Raw genomic sequence first — 23,740 nt, forward strand, 5'->3', positions numbered from 1 at the left:
GCTAAAATCCTCATTGCCTCAGAAATCATTGGCAAAACTCTCATTGACTCTAAATGGTGCCAGGGTTTAATCCCAGGAATGACCTATGGATCCTGTGGATGAAGCAGAGAAGGTGAGCAAAGTATTCAGCTTTGCCTGCTTGACCTGGTGATGGTTTTGAGGAAAGACCTTCACTGTGTCCTGAGGTGCAAAAGGGAAATAACAATGTAGCTCAAAACTGAGGGGAATCTGTCAAGTTATTCTGTACCTTTGGTCTCCTGGAGGTGGTCTACAAAGCTTCCAGCTCCCCTGGCAATAGCTAGTCCCTAGCAGTGTATGTGAGCAGTGGTGACCTTGTCAGAAAGAGGGAACTTTCAATCTAAATTTAGAGGAATTCTCAAGCACTAAAGCCTTGTCCTTTCTGGAATCAAAGGACATTTGCAAGTGGCCATTTACAATTTGGGATCCTAAAGATATATCCTATAGATACATCGCTCCCCAACTGCTGTCATTTCAAAGATTAAAAGTGGCAAATCCTTAACCCCGAGCGTTACCCTGCTGCTGCAGGAGCACTGCCACGGGTCGAATGCAATCAGTCGATACAGAGACACCCGCAGCGTGCTTTGCCATCCCTACGTCAGGCCGCGGACTGGCAAAGCGAGGATCCATTCCACCCACAGCACAACACACCATCCAGTTTGTGACCTCCCACTCCCCGGTGGCAGCCGGCATGGCACTGCTTTCAAAAGTGGAGATGTGCGCAGAGCCCTGGACAAATCTGGAATCAGTTCTCAGAAAGTCACTTCATCTTTTTCTGTTTCTCAGCATCAGCTGTAAAATGCAGATGATAATATTTGACTGATTTACTCATTTGGTGTGCAAGTCCTCCTGGCGCAACCTTTTGCTAATTTTTCTCAGCGTGCTCAGCACAATGTCGCTCTGATCGTGGCAGAGGTCTCCAGGCATTGCTGTACTCCAGACAAGCGTCTTTCCTCTTTATTCTTCCTTCTTAATTTGTTCTTATTTAAATAATCAGAAGCACACTTACATTTCCAGCATTCGTGTTTAGTTTTTCAACATCTGCCTTTATCCCCGCTAGATTTCTCCCATACTGCCATGCATTACATCAGGAATGGTGAGGCACATACATAAAACCCCCCCGAGCCTTTTGAGTACCTCCATCCCAATTTTACTCAGTTCCTCAGCCATCAGAGAGCACACACAGGTCAGGACTGATGCTTGCTACTGTGACCTCAGGGCTTATGAGAAACTTAAAAAATTCCACTTTCAAAAGAAACAAAAGCATTAAGCATTAAGACCATGTGTATGGTCTGTGTCCAACCTCAAATGTGCCCAGGCCAAAGAATTTTCTTTGAAAGCCTCCAAGGCTCAATTCACAGAACCAAAGTGACAAACACAATAGGGAATCATGAATTTTCAGATGCAGGGACACAGGTGAAATTACACTGTCTGGTCATAGGGATGGGCACTGAAAAATATTTAGGGACCAAAACACTCAGAAACCAAAGGACTGAGTGAGATATTTGTGCCCATTAAAAGCCTGGCTACCATTGCAAAACATGAAGGCATAAAGCCCTGAGCTGGGTTCCTAACTCCCAGTAAGTACCTATCCATGTGGCCCATAGAAATCCAGGTAACAAGGACTTTCAGTAAGAGACTAAGCCTTTGAGACACTCTGAAATGAGAGTTAAGTGAAATATTATCCAAGGAGATACTATTTATGAAATTATTATTTAAGATCCTCAGCCAGTGGCCCAACTCATTAACTTCATTTTCTCCCTCCTTATCAAAGTAAAAGCTTATCACATGCACATGTCTCAAGACACCATACTTGCTTTTGGGGTTTTTTTGATGGTTTCATGTCTAACAGCATTTCAGCAAAGCTGACCAACCTTCCTTCAATGATACAGCTATCAGGAAGTTTTCTTCTTTATTTGGAGGGTCCTTCCTTATTTTAAAATAGACTCATTTGTGATATTCTTTTTCTACGGTACAGTGCAATGCTTCCATTTCCTTCAGTGTACTAATGAAGAAGAGAGAAATTTGCTTCCCCCAAACTGAGATGAAAATATAAAAAAATGGGGCATGGAACTCAAACTGTCTGACTTTGAAGCTTCTCTCTTTATGTCTGATTAAATTGTCCAGGAACAGGTAAAGAATTTAGCTGAAATAGTCACTCTCACAGGTAACTCCACAATTCAGATTATTGTTGCCATTTCTGTTTGTATGTGTACATTAATCTCTTCTTGTTTGGGTCAGCCCAGTATTACTTACACTTTTACACTGTTATACTAAATACTTTCTGTGTCTATTTTTAAAAAATGTTTGAAAATTAGTTACAGAACCAGCTGTAACCTTCTTTTCTACTTGCACATTGAAAACATTGATCCAATCTGCAGGCTGATAAAATACTAAATACAGATCAACAGGGGAATCTGTAATGACCAAACTAGCCATCCATTGTGAACTATAGTTAATTTTATATGTAAAATTATAGGTGGAATGCAGCATACAAAAGTCTAGAACATACTGTAGTACTGCATTTTTATTAAAGGTTTATGGGGATAATATATATCTTGAGAATGAAGCTGAGCTGCTTCAGTGTTCACTTGAACTCCATGGATAAAAAGCAGCTCTATGGTGAGTAGAGTACAGCAGGGATGGCTGGGATTAACAGGGATTTGGGAAGAGCAGAAAGAAGAAGTCCTTGAAAGAAGAAATTTCCTGATACATTAACTGATATTCCCAGTAACGGAATGAGGGACCACTCCCTGCCCTGTTATGGTATCAGTATTGTACAGTAAATGTGATATGTGATGTTATCAGTTGGGATCAGCTGTTATATCCCTTGGAGATTTTGAACAATAACGTTGGCCAGCAACAGACCTCGCTCTGATTTGTAGAGTGACTACATAAGAGTTCAGCTTTGAACCCTCCTGAGCACAAGGAACATAAGGTACAAAAGAATGGGAAAATACCCCCCGTTTAGACCACGTAATCCATTTTTCTGGATGAAATGCCAGCTTTTTTTTTTTTACAGTTTTTAAAGATAGTGGTATTAAACTCTAATGGTAAAGAACAAAGATACGTGCATTCTCTCCCTACTTCTTACACAAGCACTTCATTGATATTCAGAAATATGGGCCTCATATTGACAGAGCCATCCACCAGTTTTGAGTTACTGATTTGACATAGTTAAAACATGCCTGAGTTTCAGGTGTGCAGCCCACCAAAGAGCTCTGATTGACATGAGACCTGAAGTAGTTCTGACAATACACCTTCAGAAACAACTTAGGGGATGTTGGAGAAGAAGTGACACTTCATTCTTTCAAAACAGGAGGCTTTACAGTCAAATGTTTTTTTTTTTTTTTTCCTAGTTGCTGGTTAGGACCAGTACGACCTTCCATAACAACCAAACCCATCTGGGTTAACGTGGTAAACCTGGATCCAAAGGTGTCTTGCAATATCTGCTCAATCTGGCCACTTGGTGGTGCAGAATAATAAGATATATTTCTATATGTGCCAGCGAAGAGCACACCACAGATCCTAAACTGTCTCCCTCAGCCCATCTCCAGACATGCATAGGACTTGTAATAAAAGAGTCAAAGGCAGCTTTTGCTGCATGACAGCTGCTGACACTAACAGCCCAGTGTACAGCCAAATCCTTTGCAGCAGCCACGCAGGTCTGTGACAAGAAAATGGATGTATGGGTATAAGAAATATGCAGAGTTTACTGGAATGCACCAAAGTGTTACATTTCCAAACAAGACAAGAAATTAGCATTGTTGCTAAATACTTGTGTGCTCATCTACCACTGTAAATACTAGAAAAAATATGAGAGCAATCCTCAAGGTCAGCTCCTTAAGCCTTGACTGCTCCCCTTGAGCTGCAAGAAAGGTAAGAAGCCCTGAAGGGGAGAGAAGGATTTCTTTGCAAATGGCAGAGCCTTAGAAATAATCACAGCCTATGCACATTAGAGTAACTTTCACTTTTCTATGCTATTCAGCCCCAATTGCTGCTAAGATCAGGAGGCTGATAAGTGGCAGAAAATTACCTTTGCTCCCTACTTCAAGTGATCTCACCTGGATCTGCAGTAAGTGGTACTGCAGGAAGGCCTTAGCCACTGCCATGTGATGTTAGTCCTGTGCAGACATGCTGTTCGGAAAGGGTAAGTATATCTCTATTTTTTCAGTTTAACAGGAACTTTAATATTGCTATTTAGATCAGCTCTGATATAGGCACCTGGGTATCTGAGATCTCTAATGCAGTAGTGCTGAGTCCGAGATACAAGATGCAAAATAAACTACTGCTCTCTTCTGGATGACCTTTCTTATTCTGAGATTAGAAAAGGAAAGTGATGTTTATAACTGGAATAAGTAGGAGGTAATAATTTGAATGTAATTATCCTATTTGGAAAGTGAACAAAATAATAACAGTTAATTTTTAAACATTTCCATATATCCTAAATAAATGTCAACTCATTATTTTGATGTTATGGAGACACCTGGAAAGCATTAGATGATGAGAGATAAACAGAACTCCAGAATATTTGAGCAGGAATGAAATTACTAATGTCAGGATTTACCTATATGTACACTAGCCCCAAAATGGGGCAAAAACTTGTGTTATCTATGCATAGCACCTTGATGTTGCTAATTCCTGCAGAGGACTGGCTAAAAGTTCCTTTTAAACATTTCACCAGTGAACCTGAAATGCACTGGGAAGCTGCTATAAAGCTCTTCTGTCCTGCCAAAACCTTCCAGGTTGGTGGTGGGGTATGCTTGCTGTCTTTGCTGAAGTTTCTGGGTCATTAGCCCATTGTTAGAAAGCAGAAGCAAGCTTCCTGCAAGGAACATAGCACCTGTACTTAGAATACATTTATTATATTTATTATTATCTGTCCTATGGTTGCATGCAGGTAACAACTTTCTGCATTGTATTGAGATTGCTGTGCGGTGATAACAAATGTTTCTCATTTAGTGGCAACTGCCCTGTAAGGACATAGAAATTGCTTTACAAATGTGAGCTGAGCAATGCATGGGGAAAAGGCAAGTCTTTTAAAATGACAGGGGATGTTCAAGGAAACAGGTTGCTAAGCCCAGCGAGATCTTGGGCTCCCCGTGACCTGTCTGAAGCAAGCAGCAGTCCAAATGGATGTGCTGTGCAAATCCCAGGCAGTGTGGGAGAGCCCAGTGCCTGTGTTAGCTTCACGGCCGAGCCATCTGGAGAAGAGATGGGATAGCTGGGATGAACAAGCAATAGGACAAGAGGGAATGGCCTCAAGTTGTACCAGTGAAGTTTTAGAGTAGATGTTGGGAAGCATTTCTTTCCAGAAGGGGTTGTTGGGTGTTGGAATGGGCTGCCCAGGGCAGTGGTGGAGTCCCCATCCCTGGAGGGGTTGAAGAGTCGGGTTGACCCAGCACTGAGGGATCTGGTGGAGTTGAGAACGGTCAGTGGGAGGTTAATGGTTGGACTGGAGGATCTTCAAGGTCTTTTCCAACCCGGATGACTCTGTGATTCTGTGAACTACTCGTACCAGAGAGGCAAGGAAACTTTCAGAGGTACGGGGTCCGAGCTTGTTCTCAACTCCAGCTGGTGCTGGCGCTGCTCTCTTGTACCTCTTTTGTTCCTCACGCTCCCTGGGTTAGAGACAGACCTTGTACTGTCAGCGTTCGGGTTTACTTCTGGCAGGGGGTGCAGACAAACGAGCAGTGAAGGCCACCTCTGATGCGACCCTGTCTGAGGGAGCTGTTGTTTGACACTTAGGGCAATCTCAAGAGATAAAGAATAATGCGTGTGGCACAGAAATGAGGGCCGGTAATTTTAGACTAACATCATATGTTGGTGTCAAATTAAATAATAGGCTGTGTGGACTTTCCTTTGGGCTCTGACTGATCCTGGCGCTTGTCAGAGCTGCTTTCCTAGATCCAATTTATGAAGTGCCCCTTTCACAGCGTCACTCCGGGGACGGCGGGGGTCACAAAACCCGCAGAAGCTCTCGGATCCCTCCGTGGGTGTGGAAAAACACATCCAGCGTCTTTCCTAGTCCCGGGCAACGTGACCGCCCTGTGCAATTCGCTCCCCAGCGGAGGGGGGGCCCCTGCTCCCCGTCATCGCGGAGCCGCACTGGGGCGGGCGGGGTGCGGCCCGCGGGGCTTCGCGGTCACGCGTGGGGCGGCTCCGCTCCCCCGCGGGGGCACCCAACGGGCCGCCCGGCGCTGCAGCCCCCCCGGGCTCTGACCCCCGACAGTTCCCGGAATAACGGTGTAAAAATCGCCCTCCCTGGCTGCGAGAGCTCCCCCCGTGTTGGCGAACCGCGGGGCCCAGAGACAGCTGAGAGTCAGCGCTGACGGGTGGGGTGGGGGGGTCGGTTGCTATGACAACATTTTTCTTTTTATAGAATTGGATTTTTTTTTGTTTATTTCAGTTTAGGAAAACTGAAACAATTAGGATAGAGAAAGAATATGCACTTTTCTCTGTTTTTCCAAGAGAAAATCCAGGCGGGATGCAAAGGCGGGTGGCACAGATGCAGGTGTGTGCAAGTGGCCGTGAGCTGGTGGCTCCTTGAGCTTCTATCCCCAACCCCCATTATTTATAGAGCTTTCCTTAGTGCAACTGTGTACTTTGTAGAATAAAACCCAGTATACAAATTTATATATATATATAAAACCCCAAATTATTCACCTAGATTTCTCACACTACATTTTCAAGTCTGACTACAAGGGGACACAGACCTGAACTCTTACAGAGGGCCGACGTTTACTACTTGCAGACCTAGTTTGCTTTTCAGCTGATGGGATTATCTAGGTTATTTTTTTTTTTTTAATAGGAATGTCAAAAAGCTGAGTCAGCCATACCACCGCTATTAAGATCCTAAAACTTCTTCCTCCTTAAGGATTTCTTACCCCTACTCTATGCAGTCAGATGAATATGAGTTGTTTGTTCTGGCAGAGGGACAGACAGTCTGTTTTCCCCTACATGTATACAACTAATTTCAAGTCACCAGTGTTCTAGCTGGTGATAAAAGAGCTATCTTAAGCTTTTCACAGAACACAGTGACACTGTTAAATCAGCACAGCATTTTGATTAGCAGAAAGATGAGAGCCATACAGCTTAATGAGAAAAATGGGCAAAATCCCTTCTGTACTTAAAACTCCAGTTTCAAAGCAAATAGGTGGCCATATTTTTCATTAAGTTACAAATTTTCACCTTATTACTGATTCAAGGCTATTCAGTGTCAGCAATAGCCTACACTATTTGAGTAAAGAAGAAAAACTGCTTTCAGGCCTTATTGCTCATCTGGTTAGAGCTTCTCCTGCGGACGCGTAACAGGCAGCTGTGGGGTCACAGCCCATGGCCTTGGTGACTTGAAGGACACAGAGGCTCTGATAACTCTTCCTTCAGGAGCTTTGAGGCTTACCCTTGGGTGCATGTTCCTTTTCTAGCACTCTGGTCCTTGAAAGCAGAAGCCAGTGGTTTGTCTGCTCCGTCCTTAGAGATAATAAGGATCTCCGAGGTTCTTCTGTGGCTTACACGTTCCCTTGCATGTACATGTCTCTTATCTCATCCTTCCCCAAAGTAGCAGCCCTTATATTGCCAGGAAGGCTGAGTTTGCCTTGGCCTTCTCTGAGAGCATTTTCTCAGTTTTAGGACAGAAGTGAGCCCAGGACCCTTTCCTGAACTTTCCATTCTGGTTATTAAGTGATCTTTTGATCATCTGTGACAGTGTGTCCTTTGTCAGGGTACTTCCAGTAGCTGCTATGGAGGCTGATCCTAAGCCTAAATGCCTTCTAATGCCTAAAACTTCCTGGTAACTTCCAGACTAAATTTATATGTAATACATTTATGCCCATTTGTTCAAGGGCCAAGATGGTCTTTCAAGTGAAATAGGTTTTCTCCCTCCTGAGGTTTAAATCTTTACTGTGTTTGTCAAGAGCAGTCTTCTCACATTAGAGATACCAATAGAAGAGAAATATATTTACTAGCTGACATCTTAGTGAAAGTGGTTGCAGCACTTTGGAATTCATCGTTTGCAGATGCTGTGACCCCACAGTGGTGTTTCTAGGATTGCTTTACAATGCCAAGTGGCCTTAGGCTGCACTCCATGTGGTGGCATCCTATCACAGTGCTATCCCGAAGGAATTGCTATGCAGCTGGCAAAAATCACAAAGCAATGCAGATATGGGCATATCAGACTCCTTACATTAATTCAGACGTCCTTGCATTTAGACTGCTTCATGTGCTTATTCTCCTGATACTGGGCTGTGCTAGTGAAAATTACACACAGAGGAACTTGAGAGATGCTTAAATTATAGTTGACCCCACTCTAACCTATGACTTTCTCCGAACCGAAGAATTCAGTCTGGTATGTCCTTGGAGACAAAATCTCAGGGGATCTCAGCTTGATAGGTAGGCTGGTTAAATGTGATTATCCATGCTGCTTGTGCCAAGCAGGACTGTTCCCAACCAGCCATTCCTGTTCACATACCCATACAGTTTTCTGGGTGTATTTAACGGACTATGCAATAACTTAAAAATCACACGAGGGGATGGAAAGGCAAGAGGTACTTGAAAGCAGAAAAAGGAATAGAGTGACCTTGTTCTCATGCAAAAAGCAAGCAGAAATAAATGATGGCTTATGCTAACAGAAATCAAGTTTGTATTTCCAGAAACTGCAACTGAGTATCTGTATGCCATGGTCTGGCTGTAAGGAGCAGAGTACATTCTGCACCATTAGTGGCGTTTGACTAGACCAGTGACTCCAGTGAGGTGACAGAAGAAGTGCTAAGCTTAGTTTAACACAATCTGCAGAAGCAGCTCTGCACAGTTGCTATAACACTATGTTAAACTAGGCTAAACTCTGAATACTGCTATAGTCACTGCTTTTGGAACCACTCTGGATTCAGTCTGTCAGAATGTTCTTCTCCTTTACAAAATACGTAATCTCATTTAAAATCATCTAGTTTCCTGAAAGCTACTCAATGTGGGGGAAAAAGGCCAACAGAGTTCCCTCTTGCCTGCTGGTGTAGTAAACATACTGATTGCCTATCTACAGTAACACCGACCACAATTTTTTTTATTTTTGAAATCATGTTTATGAACACCTTCTTGATTCATAATGACTTTTTAAATATGGGCATGTATATGTATTGCTTCTTAGGAAAGATCAGTTTCTGAGAGTGTATTTTTTTAACTCATTATTGTTTTATCTCCAACCTGACTTCACGGGGAAAGCCCCCCCCCCCCCCTTCCCCCCCAACACCCCAAACAATTCCCCTTGTATCACTTCACCTGTTGGGAAACTAGTGAATTTTGGGGTTTGGAAGTATCCTGAGCAGGATTCCCCACCTGTCACATAGCAACATACTCTCCTAACGCAACTCTAAAATGTCTGGCTGATCAGTGGATGACAATTTCTCTCAGAATCAAGACCCCAACAAGATTTTAGGATGAAGAGATTGTTATCAGTGAAATATAAAAGAAGAGCTGGGAACTGTCACAGCATTTAATTGTTTTTCAACAAAATTTTTCACTTTCTTAGTTTGAAACAGCTTTGTTTAAAAAGTGAGCTGTGTTTTTTTGTTTTTGTTTGTGTTTTGTTTTGTTTTTTAAAGGGAGCGGCTGGGTTTATGGTCAAGTGAAATACTCCAGGTTTATCTGAAGTCATATTTCTAAAGAAATTTGGAAAAACTGTTTCCTTGCCTTGGAGAACTGATTTCTTCTTCCTGTCCTGACCTGTGAAAGCTAGTGGAGATTACTTTGACATAATTTCAACGTGTTTCCTGCAGAAAGAAAAGTGCTTGTCCTGGAGTTTTTGGCTGAAGTCCAGCACAGAAAATTGAAGTTCATCTTTCCAAATCCTCTCTGCAACTCTGCTTGGATAAAGCCTTCTTCCACTCCCTGTACAAACTGTTTTGCTGCTATTTTAATAGCTTCAGAGCTCTACCACTAGCATCCATCTTAAATGATGAGCAAAGTGACCCTTTCAGTCTCTTGCCTAATTCACACTGACTGTTCTGCCATTAGTTAGCTAATGATTTGTGAAATATTTTGTGATATACCTTGTGGTCTTCAGCTGAACAGTCCTCTCTAAGCATTAGTAATAACGGTGATACATACCAAGTCACCATTGCATTTCCTCATGCATTTCTTTCATTTAAGCACGTTAAGTGGTTAAAGACTTCTCCTGCATGTTGAAACTTTTAGTTTTTGGCAGCATTAATGCAACCATACAAGCAGAGCTTACTCTTGTAGGCTTTCCTCCTGCCAGCAGTTCCCATTCACACCAGCAATCTCATCAGCTGCACACAGGCTAAATTTTGCAGCATACCACAGTGTACCCTGAGGTCTTGATTATTTTTTCTTTTTCTTTTTTTCTTTTTTTCCATTTTTTCCCCACCCCTGCACACCTGAGCTTCTGCCTAGGGTTACAGGGAAACCAGGGAGTGGAAAATGCTTGTGTGCATGTAGCTTTTCTCCCAGTATAGCCCTGGGACCTGATCAGGGCTCACCCCTGTGCCCCAAAACAAGTAAATGTTCCTACATGCATTAGCCTAACTGCAACTAGGGGCATAATTGGGATTATTCATGTTACACCAACTGGGAGGATTGGAGCTCTGCGGCATGTGAGATCATATACACAAAGCCAACGCAAAGCTCCCACTGATTTTGGAAAAGCTTGGATGTAACATGATGTCCTTACTACTGAGAGCTGGAATGAAAGAGATGTAGAGAAACCATTAGAAATCCATGAGCACCAGAGTACCTTGCAGCTTCGGAGTATCTCTCTAAGAACCTAAATGCAGCAGCCTGGCGCAGGTGATTCCGGAAATAGGCTGGGTTCAGAATAATGCTCCTTTAAAAGATAAGAGAGATGGGCAACTTTAAATTTCTAATTCTTAAATCATTAAAAGCTACTAATCAAACTGTGATTAAGACACACACTGTATACACTTATATATTATATAACTCAACACTGTATGTCTCAAATGTAATATGAACTATTACTTTCTCTGACAGATGTGATATATGAATAAGCATTATTAAAATTTTTATTGAGGTTATATTATAAATGCAGTTTCATTGGGGTTTTGTGCACTGTCCTAGAAAAAAGCTCCTGTGGCAATATTCTATATTGCCTTTAGCTTGTAGATAATATAAGCAAAAATGCTACAGTACAACTTCTTGTTAACCCCTAGCTCCACAAACATGAGTGGCAGTTGTCTGACCCATCTACCTGGAAAAACTGTGCATCTAGAATGTGTTTTAATGTTAACTTAAAAGATTTTGAAATACTTTCTGTACAAGTGATAGGTGCTACGTGGGTGGACCTTAGCATGTTTCTTAGACCCTTAACTGATGCAATTCCAGGTGTAACAAATTACAGGCTTTAAGTCAATATCAGAAAAAGGATAAAAATAGTGTAAGCTAAGCAATTAGATTGGCAGGCAGAGTAGACTTCTGATGTGAGCAGGAGGAGGGCAAGAGTGACAGCTCCTTCTACATCTAGTTAGTTCCATTTGTGAGATCTCCAGTAAGTGACTGGCTTCTCTGGTCAGCACTTCTCCTCATGTTTGGAGAAAAGGTACATATAGCGTGTTCTAGAATGCAAAGATTAATATTTGTCATTACATACATGTTTTACAATGTATTTAATGTTAGTTTACGGCATCAACAAAGAGGTTAACACTATATTCTGTTACAAAGAAAACCTTCAAATTCTTTTGTTTCCTCATTCAAAGTTTTGAGTATCATGTTAGCATTAAAAACTACTGCTCTTGTACTTTCAGTCTACTAATAACCACAGAACTAATCCTCTTCATAACCAAACAATTTATTAAAGTTTATTCATTGTCTTGAAACAGTGACATAAATATATATGTAAACACATTCAGATATAAATTCACATTTATGGAAATACCCAGTGCATTTGAGAAGACCAATAACTGCCTTTTCTGTATGTATTCAGCTCTCAGGGACCCTATGTCTGTGGCTTTCAGAAGGAGCTTTCAAAATAAGTTAAAACCCAAAAGTATCTCCAAGATGCCATAGACTGGTGAATCAAATTAACTCTGTGGGCAGGCACTTCCTCCAAGGTACACAGAAGGCGGCCTAAAGCTCTGAATGGCTACATCTATATTTGCAAGTAATTAGATATATAAGGAGTGAATCAGCAGATCAGAGAAGCTAACATTGAGGCGCCTACATCTATATTGTAGACAGCTTGGCTTTTATTTCGGATTAGACTTACTCTGTTCCCTTAAACAAAACGTCCCTGTGCATGTTGCTCAAAGCTCCCTTGAAGGTCAGCCATTGATTTGGATTCCTGTGCCTTCATTACGTACTACTTGCATTTTGTGCACAGCTCATAGAGAACGTGCAGGTAGTTTTCTCTGAAATTATTCTCATTTGTGAGTGCCAAAATTGGCCTGTGAATAGTCTAGCATGCAGAAGATGGAGAAAATTGGGTAAAGCGCACCACGATCTCACTATTGCACCAAACTAAAACACTAAGGTAGATGTAACCAGCGACACTTCTCTTCTGGCACAGTAAAGCTTTACTTTAGGTGGTGGTATAGGAACTAGGAAGCATCTCAGAACTATGCTTTCCCAGTCTAACATTTGAAAAAAATGCTCAGAAAACTGTATTGAGAGAAAGCTTTACCCTGCAGGAGCTACCTCTCTGGGAAGAAGGTGTGGGGGAAAAGCAGTGAAAAATGATATCACATAACTTAAGGCATTACTGGAGGAAGTGCAGACCTTAGTGACTGGGGGCATATCTAAAAACTGAACTAAAATACAGTGTATGAAACAGCATGGGATGTTAAAAATTAGTTGCTCTTAGTGAGGGGAATGAATCATTCTTATCAGTAAGGAAAAGATGCTGCCAACAGCAAACACTGCAGTTCTCAGCCAAACAAGGTTCAGATCTGAAGTTTAGACAATACTGATGGTCACCAAAACTTAATTTATCCAAAACGAAATCATCAAAACATCAAATACTATCAGCATTTAATGATTTGACCAAAACAGTAATACCTTAAGCAGATGACAACTGGTACTTCTGCAAGCTATTTTAAAGGAGGTTATTGCTGCTGTAAACTGTAGTCAACAGCTGATAATAGTAATATTGATTTCCTCCCCCCCCTCCAACCTCCAAGTTATCGGTTCTACCACAGCCAAGCAATAGCACTATGAGGGGAAAAAATTAAAAAATCAATAATTCCCTGGTAGTTAGCAACACATTTTCTGTAAGTCTTTGAGCAGGATGTGCTGCAATAGGCCTGTAATAAATATAGAACTGTGGCAGATTTTCATAGAATTAGGTATCAGCTTTCCATTTTCCATCTTGATTTTTTGCTAGTCTCAAAAAGATCAACTGCTTCTCTCGATCTATAAATTCTATACTGAAAAATATTATAGCACGCCCTAATAGCTTGAGCAAATATCAGAAAGCTACCTTTGACTCCTGGCAGTTTGGTTTGATGTTGCTAGGCTCTCTGTAGCATATACACTAGAAATAATTTCTGCTATATTACTACTCTACCCAAAAGTAGCCCTTTGCTGTGCTGATGCAGCTCCAGTTTAGTAGTCTGTGTGCAGAGCAGTGTTAATTTAATGCCAGGTGTGCACTAAAACTGCGCAGAGCTACCCCCTTGGCTTTTAAATCTGACTCTGATGTGTTTCAGGTTATTTTAGTAAAAAGGAAAAAAAAAAACCTGAATGAAAATAGGAAACAAAGGAATCATACAAACAAAGGTTAAGAGGAAAACCCTAATTCCAGGAAGTTCTACTTCAAATAGGAGCAGATGGGGGACCCATCTGGCCAGGCAGAAATGTGCCAGGCTGTGCATACCGAGAACAAGTCCATGCTCCAAGATCCACCTCCAGCCATGAGCAGTCTTGATACTAGGCTGGTTAATCCAGTAATTAATTAGGAGAGATGTGTTTCAAGAGGGAGGCTTGAAAGAGGAATTAGAAAGGGAAGAAGGTGGTGGACACACTGGCTGCAACACAGTCTGGACAATCTCTGTATGTGGGGATTCATGCCATGAGCAGAAGCATCGGTCCTCTGGTCTTTTTACTCATGTGCCTCTCATGGGAGCTTCAGGTAGAAAAAGTAGTTTCGACAGGAAATGTCTGAAAACGGATAGCTCTTATTTTGCACAGAGGAAACTTCTAATCCACAAAACTGCAAATAAAGTCACTACATCTGAAGATTAAAACTTGTGTTCTTGCCAGGTTTTGCCCTCATCTGTCAAATGACTAGGCTAAAGTAAACTTGAAATAGATTTTCATTTATTTTTCATCTTCACTGTAATCCAAAGACTGCCCTGTTAAAAGCCTTTCGTAAATCATTTGGTCAGTTTTTCTCAACAAAACAGTCCTTAAGTAATGCCGTATATCAGCCTCTTTTTTGACATTTTCATTTTTTCATCTTGACATCTTCTCTTAAAAATAATACAGTGTTTGTCCTATTATCTTTTTTTCAGACTGTGAGGAGGGGGGAAGAAGTCATCAACTCTCTCCCCATCATAGCAATTGGAGTATGCGAATCAAAAATGCACACGTTAGTCTGTGGGTTTCTCTCCAAGTTTTTCTTTCAGTCTTAATGCCCAGTGTCAAGAAACTCGGATTGCTACATCAAAACTGGCTGCTAGAAATCACATTGCCTGTTCTCTAAGGTGCACATTCTCTATCAGATTCCTTCCCAAATGCAACGGGGATTTAACTCTAATCTGACTGACAAGAAAAAGTGCCGCTGCTACTATCCACCACATCATTTGTGTTCGGCCTTTGTAGGCCACGAAAAACTCAATGAGATGGTTCTATAGATGAAACAAGTGAAAAAATGCACTTTACCACTACAGCAGATAAAGTCCTTTTTTTTTTTTTTTTTGCTAGTACTGTGAGTAAAAGCTAGTTTGTTCGTAGAGGTGCATGCAGTTATTTCTTTATTTAGAGCGGCAGAAGCTTTTTCTTTTTTTCTTTTTTTCTTTTTTTCTTTTTTTCTTTTTTTCTTTTTTTCTTTTTTTCTTTTTTTCTTTTTTTCTTTTTTCTTTTTTTCTTTTTTTCTTTTTTCTTTTTTTCTTTTTTTCTTTTTTTCTTTTTTTCTTTTTTTCTTTTTTTCTTTTTTTCTTTTTTTCTTTTTTCTTTTTTCTTTTTTTCTTTTTTCTTTTTTCTTTTTTTCTTTTTTTCTTTTTTTCTTTTTTTCTTTTTTTCTTTTTTCTTTTTTCTTTTTTCTTTTTTTCTTTTTTTCTTTTTTTCTTTTTTTCTTTTTTTCTTTTTTTCTTTTTTTCTTTTTTTCTTTTTTTCTCTTTTTCTTTTTTTCTCTTTTTCTTTTTTTCTCTTTTTCTTTTTTTCTCTTTTTCTTTTTTTCTTTTTCTTTTTTCTTTTTCTTTTTTTCTTTTTCTCTTTTTCTTTTTCTTTTTCTTTTTCTTTTTCTTTTTCTTTTTCTTTTTCTTTTTCTTTTTCTTTTTCTTTTTCTTTTTCTTTTTCTTTTTCTTTTTCTTTTTCTTTTTCTTTTTCTTTGGTGTCCATGATTTCCTGTGATACAGTGTGGTCTTCTGTACAAATATGTTTTTATTGTCAATTATAATTACTCAATTAGAGAGGAATTAGGTGATTTATCAGAAGTGAAAATTCAGTGCTAAAGTAATATGTGCCTCTGTGCAGAGCAATGTAAGGCTTGCATGGGTAGGTATGGCAGGGTGCTGTGCTGGGACGTCCACGTGTTGCTGGTATGGAGTGACTCTACAGATGTAGTTGCTGAGGTGTTCTTCACAACTTTAAACATAATGTTGGTGCAAGTACTGTGTCAACTAGTATTCGGCAGAACCATGTTGCTACAGACATACCGTGTGTTCTCTTCAGTGAATACTGTCAATCAGTACAGCTGATGATCCAGCCCCAATATATTTACAGATGAACCTGACAAATCTTGTACAATTATATTGAACCTCCACTTTCTTCCTTTTCCTTGTTTCATCTATATGGCAAGTAGCTTATTATCTGCAGTGTAGTACTAGTCTTACATCTGTTTGAGTCTGCCATGCTCCGTTCTGTGATCCTAAGGGCTGGTTTAAGAGTTCGACTCTAGTAGAGGTAGTCAAAATCCCAAAACTCAAATTCCTGAACCCTGTGGTAGCCAGAAATCAACCTCAACATATTTTCCTGCAATTTGTATGTGCTGCTATGTTATGATCTTATTTAAGTTTTACTTGAGGACCTCATGGCTGTGTTTGCTTGTAGCCAACTTTGTATGCTAAACCACTACTCCTCCCAGTGCTGTTGTAGGGAACGAATAGGGATGTGTCTTGGATACACAAAAGCTTGCAGGCTTCCTTGCTCTGTGTGAGAGTTTACCAAAGCTGACATCCTGAAGAGGAAAAAAAAACAAACCCTCCCTGTTTCAACAAGCTGGTGGAAATATTTGGTAGGCTTGTGAAAGCAGGCATGCAGAAGCACTTTGTCCCAGAGGACAAGAGGGCATGGTTTCAATGCTAGTGGGCATTAATAATTAAAGGGAGAAGGAGGGTGTCTCTGATGAGGAGAGCCACCTGAAGGGCCATGTGAGGGAGGCAGGGCCTTTCTCCCAAGCTTGGCTTGGTGGCTGGCCAGGTTCAGACCCATTGGTCCGCGGGGAGTTTCCTTTCTATTGCCACCCCATGCCTGGCTGTGACTGTGCCCACCCTGCCCTGCACTTGGGGATCTTTTTTCCTGTCTTGAGCGCTCTGATCCCTGAGGGAAGGAGTACCCTTCCCTCCCTGCCCTGGCCACTCTTTTTAAAGAAGTGACGTGCAAAAGTAGGTAACTTCTGTGTTACAGAGAAAAAAAGCCGGAGGACAAAGAGGTCAGGACCACTTGGTAGATGTAGCTACAAGACTAGCTGTACTGAATAACGCTTGTCAAGGCAAATCCAGCAGAGTTCAGAATGGGTCTCTTTGTAATCTGATAAATCATTAAGAATCTCTTCTAATATAGTCGTCATCACTGAGCCAAATAAACAACTGCAAACAGAGACAGAAAAGCTTCTATCAAACTTAGGTGTATCAAGGAACTGGACAAAATCCTCTTACACTGAAGTAGGACACCCGATGTCTTTGTGCAGTTGGATTTTTTGTACAACCAATCAGAAATAAATGCAGTTATAGCATCTATGGGCAAGGGCCTTCAGTGCACAGAAGAAACCATCTCATGAAGTTTTCATATCTAAACAGACAGGAAGGGAGGAAGTGTGGGTTCCCAAAAAAGGTTTCACACAACGCCTTTTCTCTGTCAGTAAAGTGAAATATAACTGCTATGCTAAAAGATTTTGCAGCAGCAATTTGCTTTGAATTGCAAGCATAAGACAAATGTGCTGTACAGGTCTCGATTCCTCAGCTGTGAAGGTGGTAAAAAGGAGAATGTTCTCTGGTCCAGAACAAAAAGATATTTAGAAAGATCTTGTTTCAAAGCACCCAAAACGTCTTAACACAAGTGGAGATACTCTGCATTCCCTGTCTTGTTTGCATGATGTACTGCCCACTCACTTTCCAGCTGTACAAGTACCACTTTCTTGACCACCAAATTTTCTGATGCCATTAGGACTGCTGTTATGTATCTCAGCTCTTGTAAAACAGTTCAGTGTTGCTAGACTTTTCCTTCTACAAGGAACTGTATTTCTTCCAGGGCATGCCTTTTTTTTTTTTTTTTCTTTTTTTTTTTTTTTTCTCTCCAAATATGCCTTTCCTTAATAGGATCCCACCACACGTTGTGTAGATAAATGTTTTTGCAATGTAGCATCATCAAAGTCAAGGGGAATATAGCCTTTGACCTCAATGGAGGAACTCTCAGCCTGTAAAATAGGAATTATGTCACTGATATATCAACCTGGAAATAACATATGATTCAGAGCTGAGAATCAGAATACAGAGAAAACGCTTCTCATGTAAAAAGTAATAAAAAGTTGAAGTACATAGAAATATTTGAAATGCTGCATGAGAAGGAATTATTTTTTTAAAGGTACTTCTGGTTTATATTATCCAGAGCATCTCAATGGAATAGCTTTGTATTAATAATATCTCATCTATTATGTATATTGCAATATGCCTAACAATTGCTGAAGTAATTAGGTGCTGCTATTTCTTCTCTTTCTTTTTCTTCCTTTTCTGAGCAGGTAGAGATTAGGAGACTAGTTTACAACAAAGTATACATTACACTACAGAATTCCCACAGATTAGCAGCATCAGCATTACGTTTCTCATTTTTCTACTTTTACCTAAAAATCTGTGCTGCTCTTGAGCTCTTCTTCTATTCTCTCTCCATTTTAATGCCCACTGACTGCACTGTATCATAGCATCATTGCATTATTTATTTTTGATTGTTTAATATTTCACCAGAATTCTATTCTTCAACTTACTTTAATATAGTCCTGTTTTAAAGATGCAAAATAAGGAAGATAGAGAATGAAGAAGTAGATGAATTTTGAATTTTTAGTTTGAAAGTTCTGAATTAATCTGGATTAAAGAGTCCTGACTTATCCTGTCTATAATACACTGACCAAGTTTTGAGATGCCTTTTTGTCTGACAGATATTGCATAAAGCTTGATCATTAATAATTATTTTAAACCTTTTGTAAGTATTTGAAAAGTCACTGGGAAAAATGCAGAGGATTTAGAATTAAATCTGTGAGGCTTCAGCTGTTTTAGATTTTTTCCCCACTGTGCCTCCATAAGAGATTCCCTCTGTTAAGTCATCACTAAAGCAATCGTGTACTACTTAACAGAGGTGCTATTTTCTACTTCATGTGTCTCCCTATGAATTGTGCAAGAGGCATTAGAGAGCCTTGCCTTCCACCAAACACATAAAAAGGCATAGCAGAAAAAGCTTTACTGATTTATAACATTCTCTATGCATTGCTTTTCTGGGAGGGAGGGAGAGAATTGGCAGCGGGTCATGCTGTGGAGCAGAGTCTGCAAGGACACAGGAAAATCTTTGCTAACCCCCAAAGATTTTGAATAGCTCTGTACAGCAGTCCTCATTATCATTAACACATTTTTCAGGCATTACTTAGAGATAATGTTAAAGAAACATGCCACAATGTCTCATTCCTCTTCCTCCCCTCGGCTCTTTACGTCCACAATTTCCAGCTTGAGGGAAGGAGGGCAGGGAGCGAAGCCCAGGAATGCTCTAGGAGGAGGCGGGTCACAAACATCCTTCCAGATGGCACTTCCCACTGCACCTCCCACCCCCAGCTGCGGGTTTCCTGGGGTCTGATGGCAATCCCACTGGGAAGAGGTGTGACTTTTCACCTATGATGGGCAGCCTCGTTCCCCTGCTGAGGAGCTTATTTCCAGAGGAGTCCTATGGCACCAGCAGCCATACTACAGCTGGGAAGGGAGTGATCAAAAGTAGGCAGAAATGAAACAGAATGGTTTTTGTCACTTGCCAGGTAGGTGACATTAACCTCTTCCACGTTTTCTAGTACTTGATCCATGTACAGGTTCCCTACAAACAGCAGTCTGTGTTTAGGCAACTGGATCAAGCCATGTGTCTGTCATTCTTCAAATCTTGTGTGCTGTGAGGACCATAGTAGCTGAGAAAGTGTAAGTGCAGTGGCAAAAAGCATATTTCTAACTTATAATATTTCTAGGTTCTGTATTATTCTCCCCGTGTGCAAACATCAAGTCACATGGTGTCAATGCAGATTTATTTTAGCTTGCTTGGAGGAAAAAAGCAAAATAAACAAAGGAACTGTAAGGGGACATAAAGTCTCATCAAGAAAGTTGAGTACATCGTGTTTTGAAGGATCCTCCATCTTCAATTGTCATGGAGTTCAGCATCATTCTCTCCAATTTCAAACAAAATTGAATCTTAACAGTTGCTGAGCTGTGTACGTGATGCACTGTGGGCTGTTTTTCCACATGTGACTGCAGCTTTATGGATTTCTCTGTTGGGCCTGGCCCTCTGAAGAACAGGCATAATTGGGGGACTGCTCTGCTGAAATGCTATGCTCTGCTTCAAGATTGTTTTCATTTGGGGCAAAAATTCAACCACTGACATTATTAGGCTGAGCAACATAAGGCCTAAGTACTAATCTGAGGTTTCTTAGTCAGTTCTTGACTTCTCAGACCTTCACTGTTTTGCCATCTGCTGTAATTGAAAATTGCCTTCTGCAACCAAAGGGAAAATCTAATTTCTCAGCAAGCCATATGGGGTTATTAAGATCATTAAACCCTGGTATGCCATAATGCCTGGGCCAAAAGGACCACAGGGCATGTAAGTATTGTGTGATTCATTTTATAGTTTCAGGCTGCAAGTTAGGAATTATTTTGATGGCTATCTTAAGATGAAAAGTGGTGGTCAAGTAGGTTACTGCAGATGTTGCTTGGTGAGGTCAATCCATGGCATGTTTGTTCAGAGCTGTGACAGATGAGAAGTGGTTTTAATAGTGTTTGATCACAAAGGGTAAATCTTTTGTATCAGCCTGACAAATGATCAGTACCCAGCCAGTGTCTTCAATTGTGCCCGTGATGCTAAAGGAAGCCTTAAATTTTGATATTAAGAAACCAAAGAATACAATTTCCACTTTTCAGGAGGACCCAGAATTGGCTTCTCATACAGCGTCTAAAGTTGATGATATAAATGGTACTCCCTTTCATTTCTTAAGAATGCAAAAGCTATTCCTCTGCAGATGCCTGTTCTTGAAAACTTTAAAACTGAGCTGCTGGAATTTTTCTCTATTTTCTCTGTTTCTCTAGTTGTGATATTTTGTAAGATTTCTTCCTAGCAAAACTCACTTCTATATATTTGATACAACTATGTGTGAGATTATTAAAGCTGATTTTTGGCTAATAAGGCTTCAGAAATGAATGCAGGAGCTGTGAAATTTACATGAAATTAAAGAAAGAATAGTTCAGTAAATGCAAATAAATGCAGAAATGAATATTTTAATTTGGATTCATGATTAATGCCAAAGGATTACCAGCAAACCATTACAATGTGGTGATGACATAAAAACTCAATGGGAATCAAAATTCTGTATGCATTAGTTAACTGATGACAGTAAGCTATTTTTAGAAGGAGAAGTCACAGTAATTTATTTCTTCTTTTTGAAAAATATACCTATTGATTATATTTCAAGTTTTGTCTTTATGATAATTATGTCTCAGAATATTTTATAGTGGTATACTATTGTATCAGTTCCTGCATTTTACAATGTGACAACTATGGTCAGTAGATTTATTCCTATTCAATGAATTATATTGAAAATAGGCATTACTGATTGCCACTTTTCTTTGTGCTATATAACTAAAGGAGTTAAGAACAAATAGTTATATGTAAGAAAGAAAAGTGAAGACTTTTTCCCTCCTTCAGTTTTCCAGTGATCTCAATCTGACTGCGTGTATTTTCTCTGTAGGTCATGGGTTTCTGTAGTTGTGGTTTCTGTTTTAAGATAACTGAAATCAAAGCATGTCTGAAGAGGCTTTAGTTTCTGTAACACTGGGGTCAATACAGCTTACTATTTTGAAATCAAAATAATTTAAAGGAGGTAAAGAAACGTATTTCCTGTTCTAGTTATATTTATACTGTCCAAATAGCTTCCTTATTTTAGTGTTCTTGGACATCACAGTTATAATGAGAGTGATCATTACCATTTTTACAAAAGTTGGGAATCCAGTCAAACTTTGTATATATTTTTTCTTTTCTAACATTGTCTTTGAGAAGCCATGAAAAAATGTGGTTGTTTTTCAGTTTGCATGAGGAGTACTTTTTTTGATTTTTGTTATTGTTGGGTTGTTTGGTTTTTGTTAACAGGAGTCTCACAGTCCTCCCCACTTCCTGTGCTTTGGCTCCCCTAACAGAATACTCCACCTGAGGGAATACAGGTTGTGTCCCTGCTAGATGTGCACTTGGAGTGCACCTAATGTTCTCTAACCACTCATGGGCATTCAGGCTGTCAACCCAGAAGGGTACTTGGAATGAGTCTGAAGGATGCACCCCCACAATGTGTGTAGGCTCCAGGTAGGCATAGCTTTATAGACACAAAAAGCTTAGGAAAAGGGTGGGGATGAGTGGGGATGGGAGATGAAGACCTCATCATTAAGTCAGGATCCTCACACTTCCTGTGGCGTTGCATATAGCTAAAAGAACCTGCTGCCATGACAGTGCCACATTTCTATACCAACACATTATTCTTCACCACTGTCTCTTGTGCATTAGGCATAAGCATGTGCCTTCTCTTGTGTTGTAACTACTCTTTTGAAGTTATATTCATCTGAGATGTTTGTATGAAAAAATCCCCACCCTGCACTAATTGCAGTGTCCATCTTAATACATCTCATACAAGGGAAAAAACAAACGGAGACTTCAATGATGAAGTGTTGCTGGCAGAACATGCATGTGCTTAACAGAAACTATGTTTAAAGGCAACACAAAATCCAAAAAACCCCAGCAAAATCCCAACTCATCTGAAACTAATGGAAATTTCATTTCCACCATGTGCAAGTTTTGTTTCTGGGTTCTTTATGCATTGCTGGTGGTGCTGGTCTTTGATGTGGATCACAGGTGAGCCCATGAGGAATTATGTAATGAAAATAATTTTAAATCTTCCCTGACTTAATCTGGCTTGAAAAAGATCAAGAGCTCGTAATATCATTGCTGTCATATAAGGCTGAGCATGTTTATATTCGTCTAGTTTCAATCTTAAGGGTGACCTGAACTGTGTACGTGACTCACCTGCAATATCCTTACCTACTGCATTATCAAAGCAGTAGGTGTATACATGGCTATTGTGGCTTAATGTCTCAAATGTTGAGAATTAGTCCAATCTAAACATCAGTACCATGTGTAAGTTGTATTTTATAGATTCCTCTTTTCTTATTATTAGACTGATTCTTCCTGCACAAGATTTATTCATAGTCTTTGTTTAATTTTTGATTTCAATCTCAGCAGTGTATCTAATCAATATTTATTTTTACCTGTGTGAATGATTCAGAGCATCATCAGGCTTCTTCAGTTTTAAGTAGCAGGTTACAAGCTTTGTCTCAATAAAACTGGCAATACTGGAAATATCTTCTGGAGATGACTTAAGGGGATTGTCCGTAGCAGCACCTTTACTGCAAATCTGTACAAGAAACAAAAACATTATTTACTAATATTATAATACACCTTTTGTTAGGGACAAATGCTTTTTGTAACTGATAAATAGAGAAAACTGACTTCTAAGTAAAATACACCCTGAATTTAGTTAAAGTTAGCACTACAAAAATCAGCACAAATACATGTTGAACATAATATAAAATGCAGTGTCATCTTCCTGGAAGGGATAGTCAAGAAAGCAGGTAATAAGCTAAAAACTAAAAAGCACTTTTAGGAAAGAAACTATATTTTTCCCCATTTTCTAAAAATAAAGGCTCAACTTCAGGCTCCCCAAATCCATGGCTGTCTTCAGATCGAGGTCGAAGGAGGAGTCTCAAACACAACTATTTACTTATTTCAGTAAGCCAATGGTGAACTCTGCCTTAGGCTCTGCTGCCTTTGTCCTATGGGTAAGAAAGAGGGTGATACAAGGCAAGGAAACCAGAAACTCTCTCCCTCATTTAATGGGAGCATTTGTCCTTCCAGAAAACTGCTACAGAAAGTAAAAAGGATGAGATCAGCCATCTTTCTCATCTTTCTGAGTTGTATAGAATTTATCAGAGAGAAACATCATATTTTCTGCTTAAAAAATACTCTTTTCCTGATAGATAAATCACCT

At 40.0% G+C, this 23,740-nt stretch overlaps 1 protein-coding gene across 1 annotated transcript in view; it reads right to left on the minus strand.

The window, feature by feature from the left end:
- Window positions 1–23,740, minus strand: part of SPATA16 (spermatogenesis associated 16) — an 81,908-nt gene that overhangs the window by 44,228 nt on the left and 13,940 nt on the right. Inside the window, exons 2-3 of the mRNA XM_074878172.1 lie at window positions 22,962–23,107; window positions 10,766–10,855 (exon numbers count right to left, since the gene is read on the minus strand). Of these exons, the coding sequence (XP_074734273.1) occupies window positions 10,766–10,855; window positions 22,962–23,107 (236 nt within the window). The remainder of the gene's footprint in view (window positions 1–10,765; window positions 10,856–22,961; window positions 23,108–23,740) is intronic.

The sequence above is a fragment of the Strix uralensis genome, chromosome 9 (assembly GCF_047716275.1).
Source record: "Strix uralensis isolate ZFMK-TIS-50842 chromosome 9, bStrUra1, whole genome shotgun sequence".
In the NCBI taxonomy this organism is placed as follows: Eukaryota; Metazoa; Chordata; class Aves; order Strigiformes; family Strigidae; genus Strix; species Strix uralensis.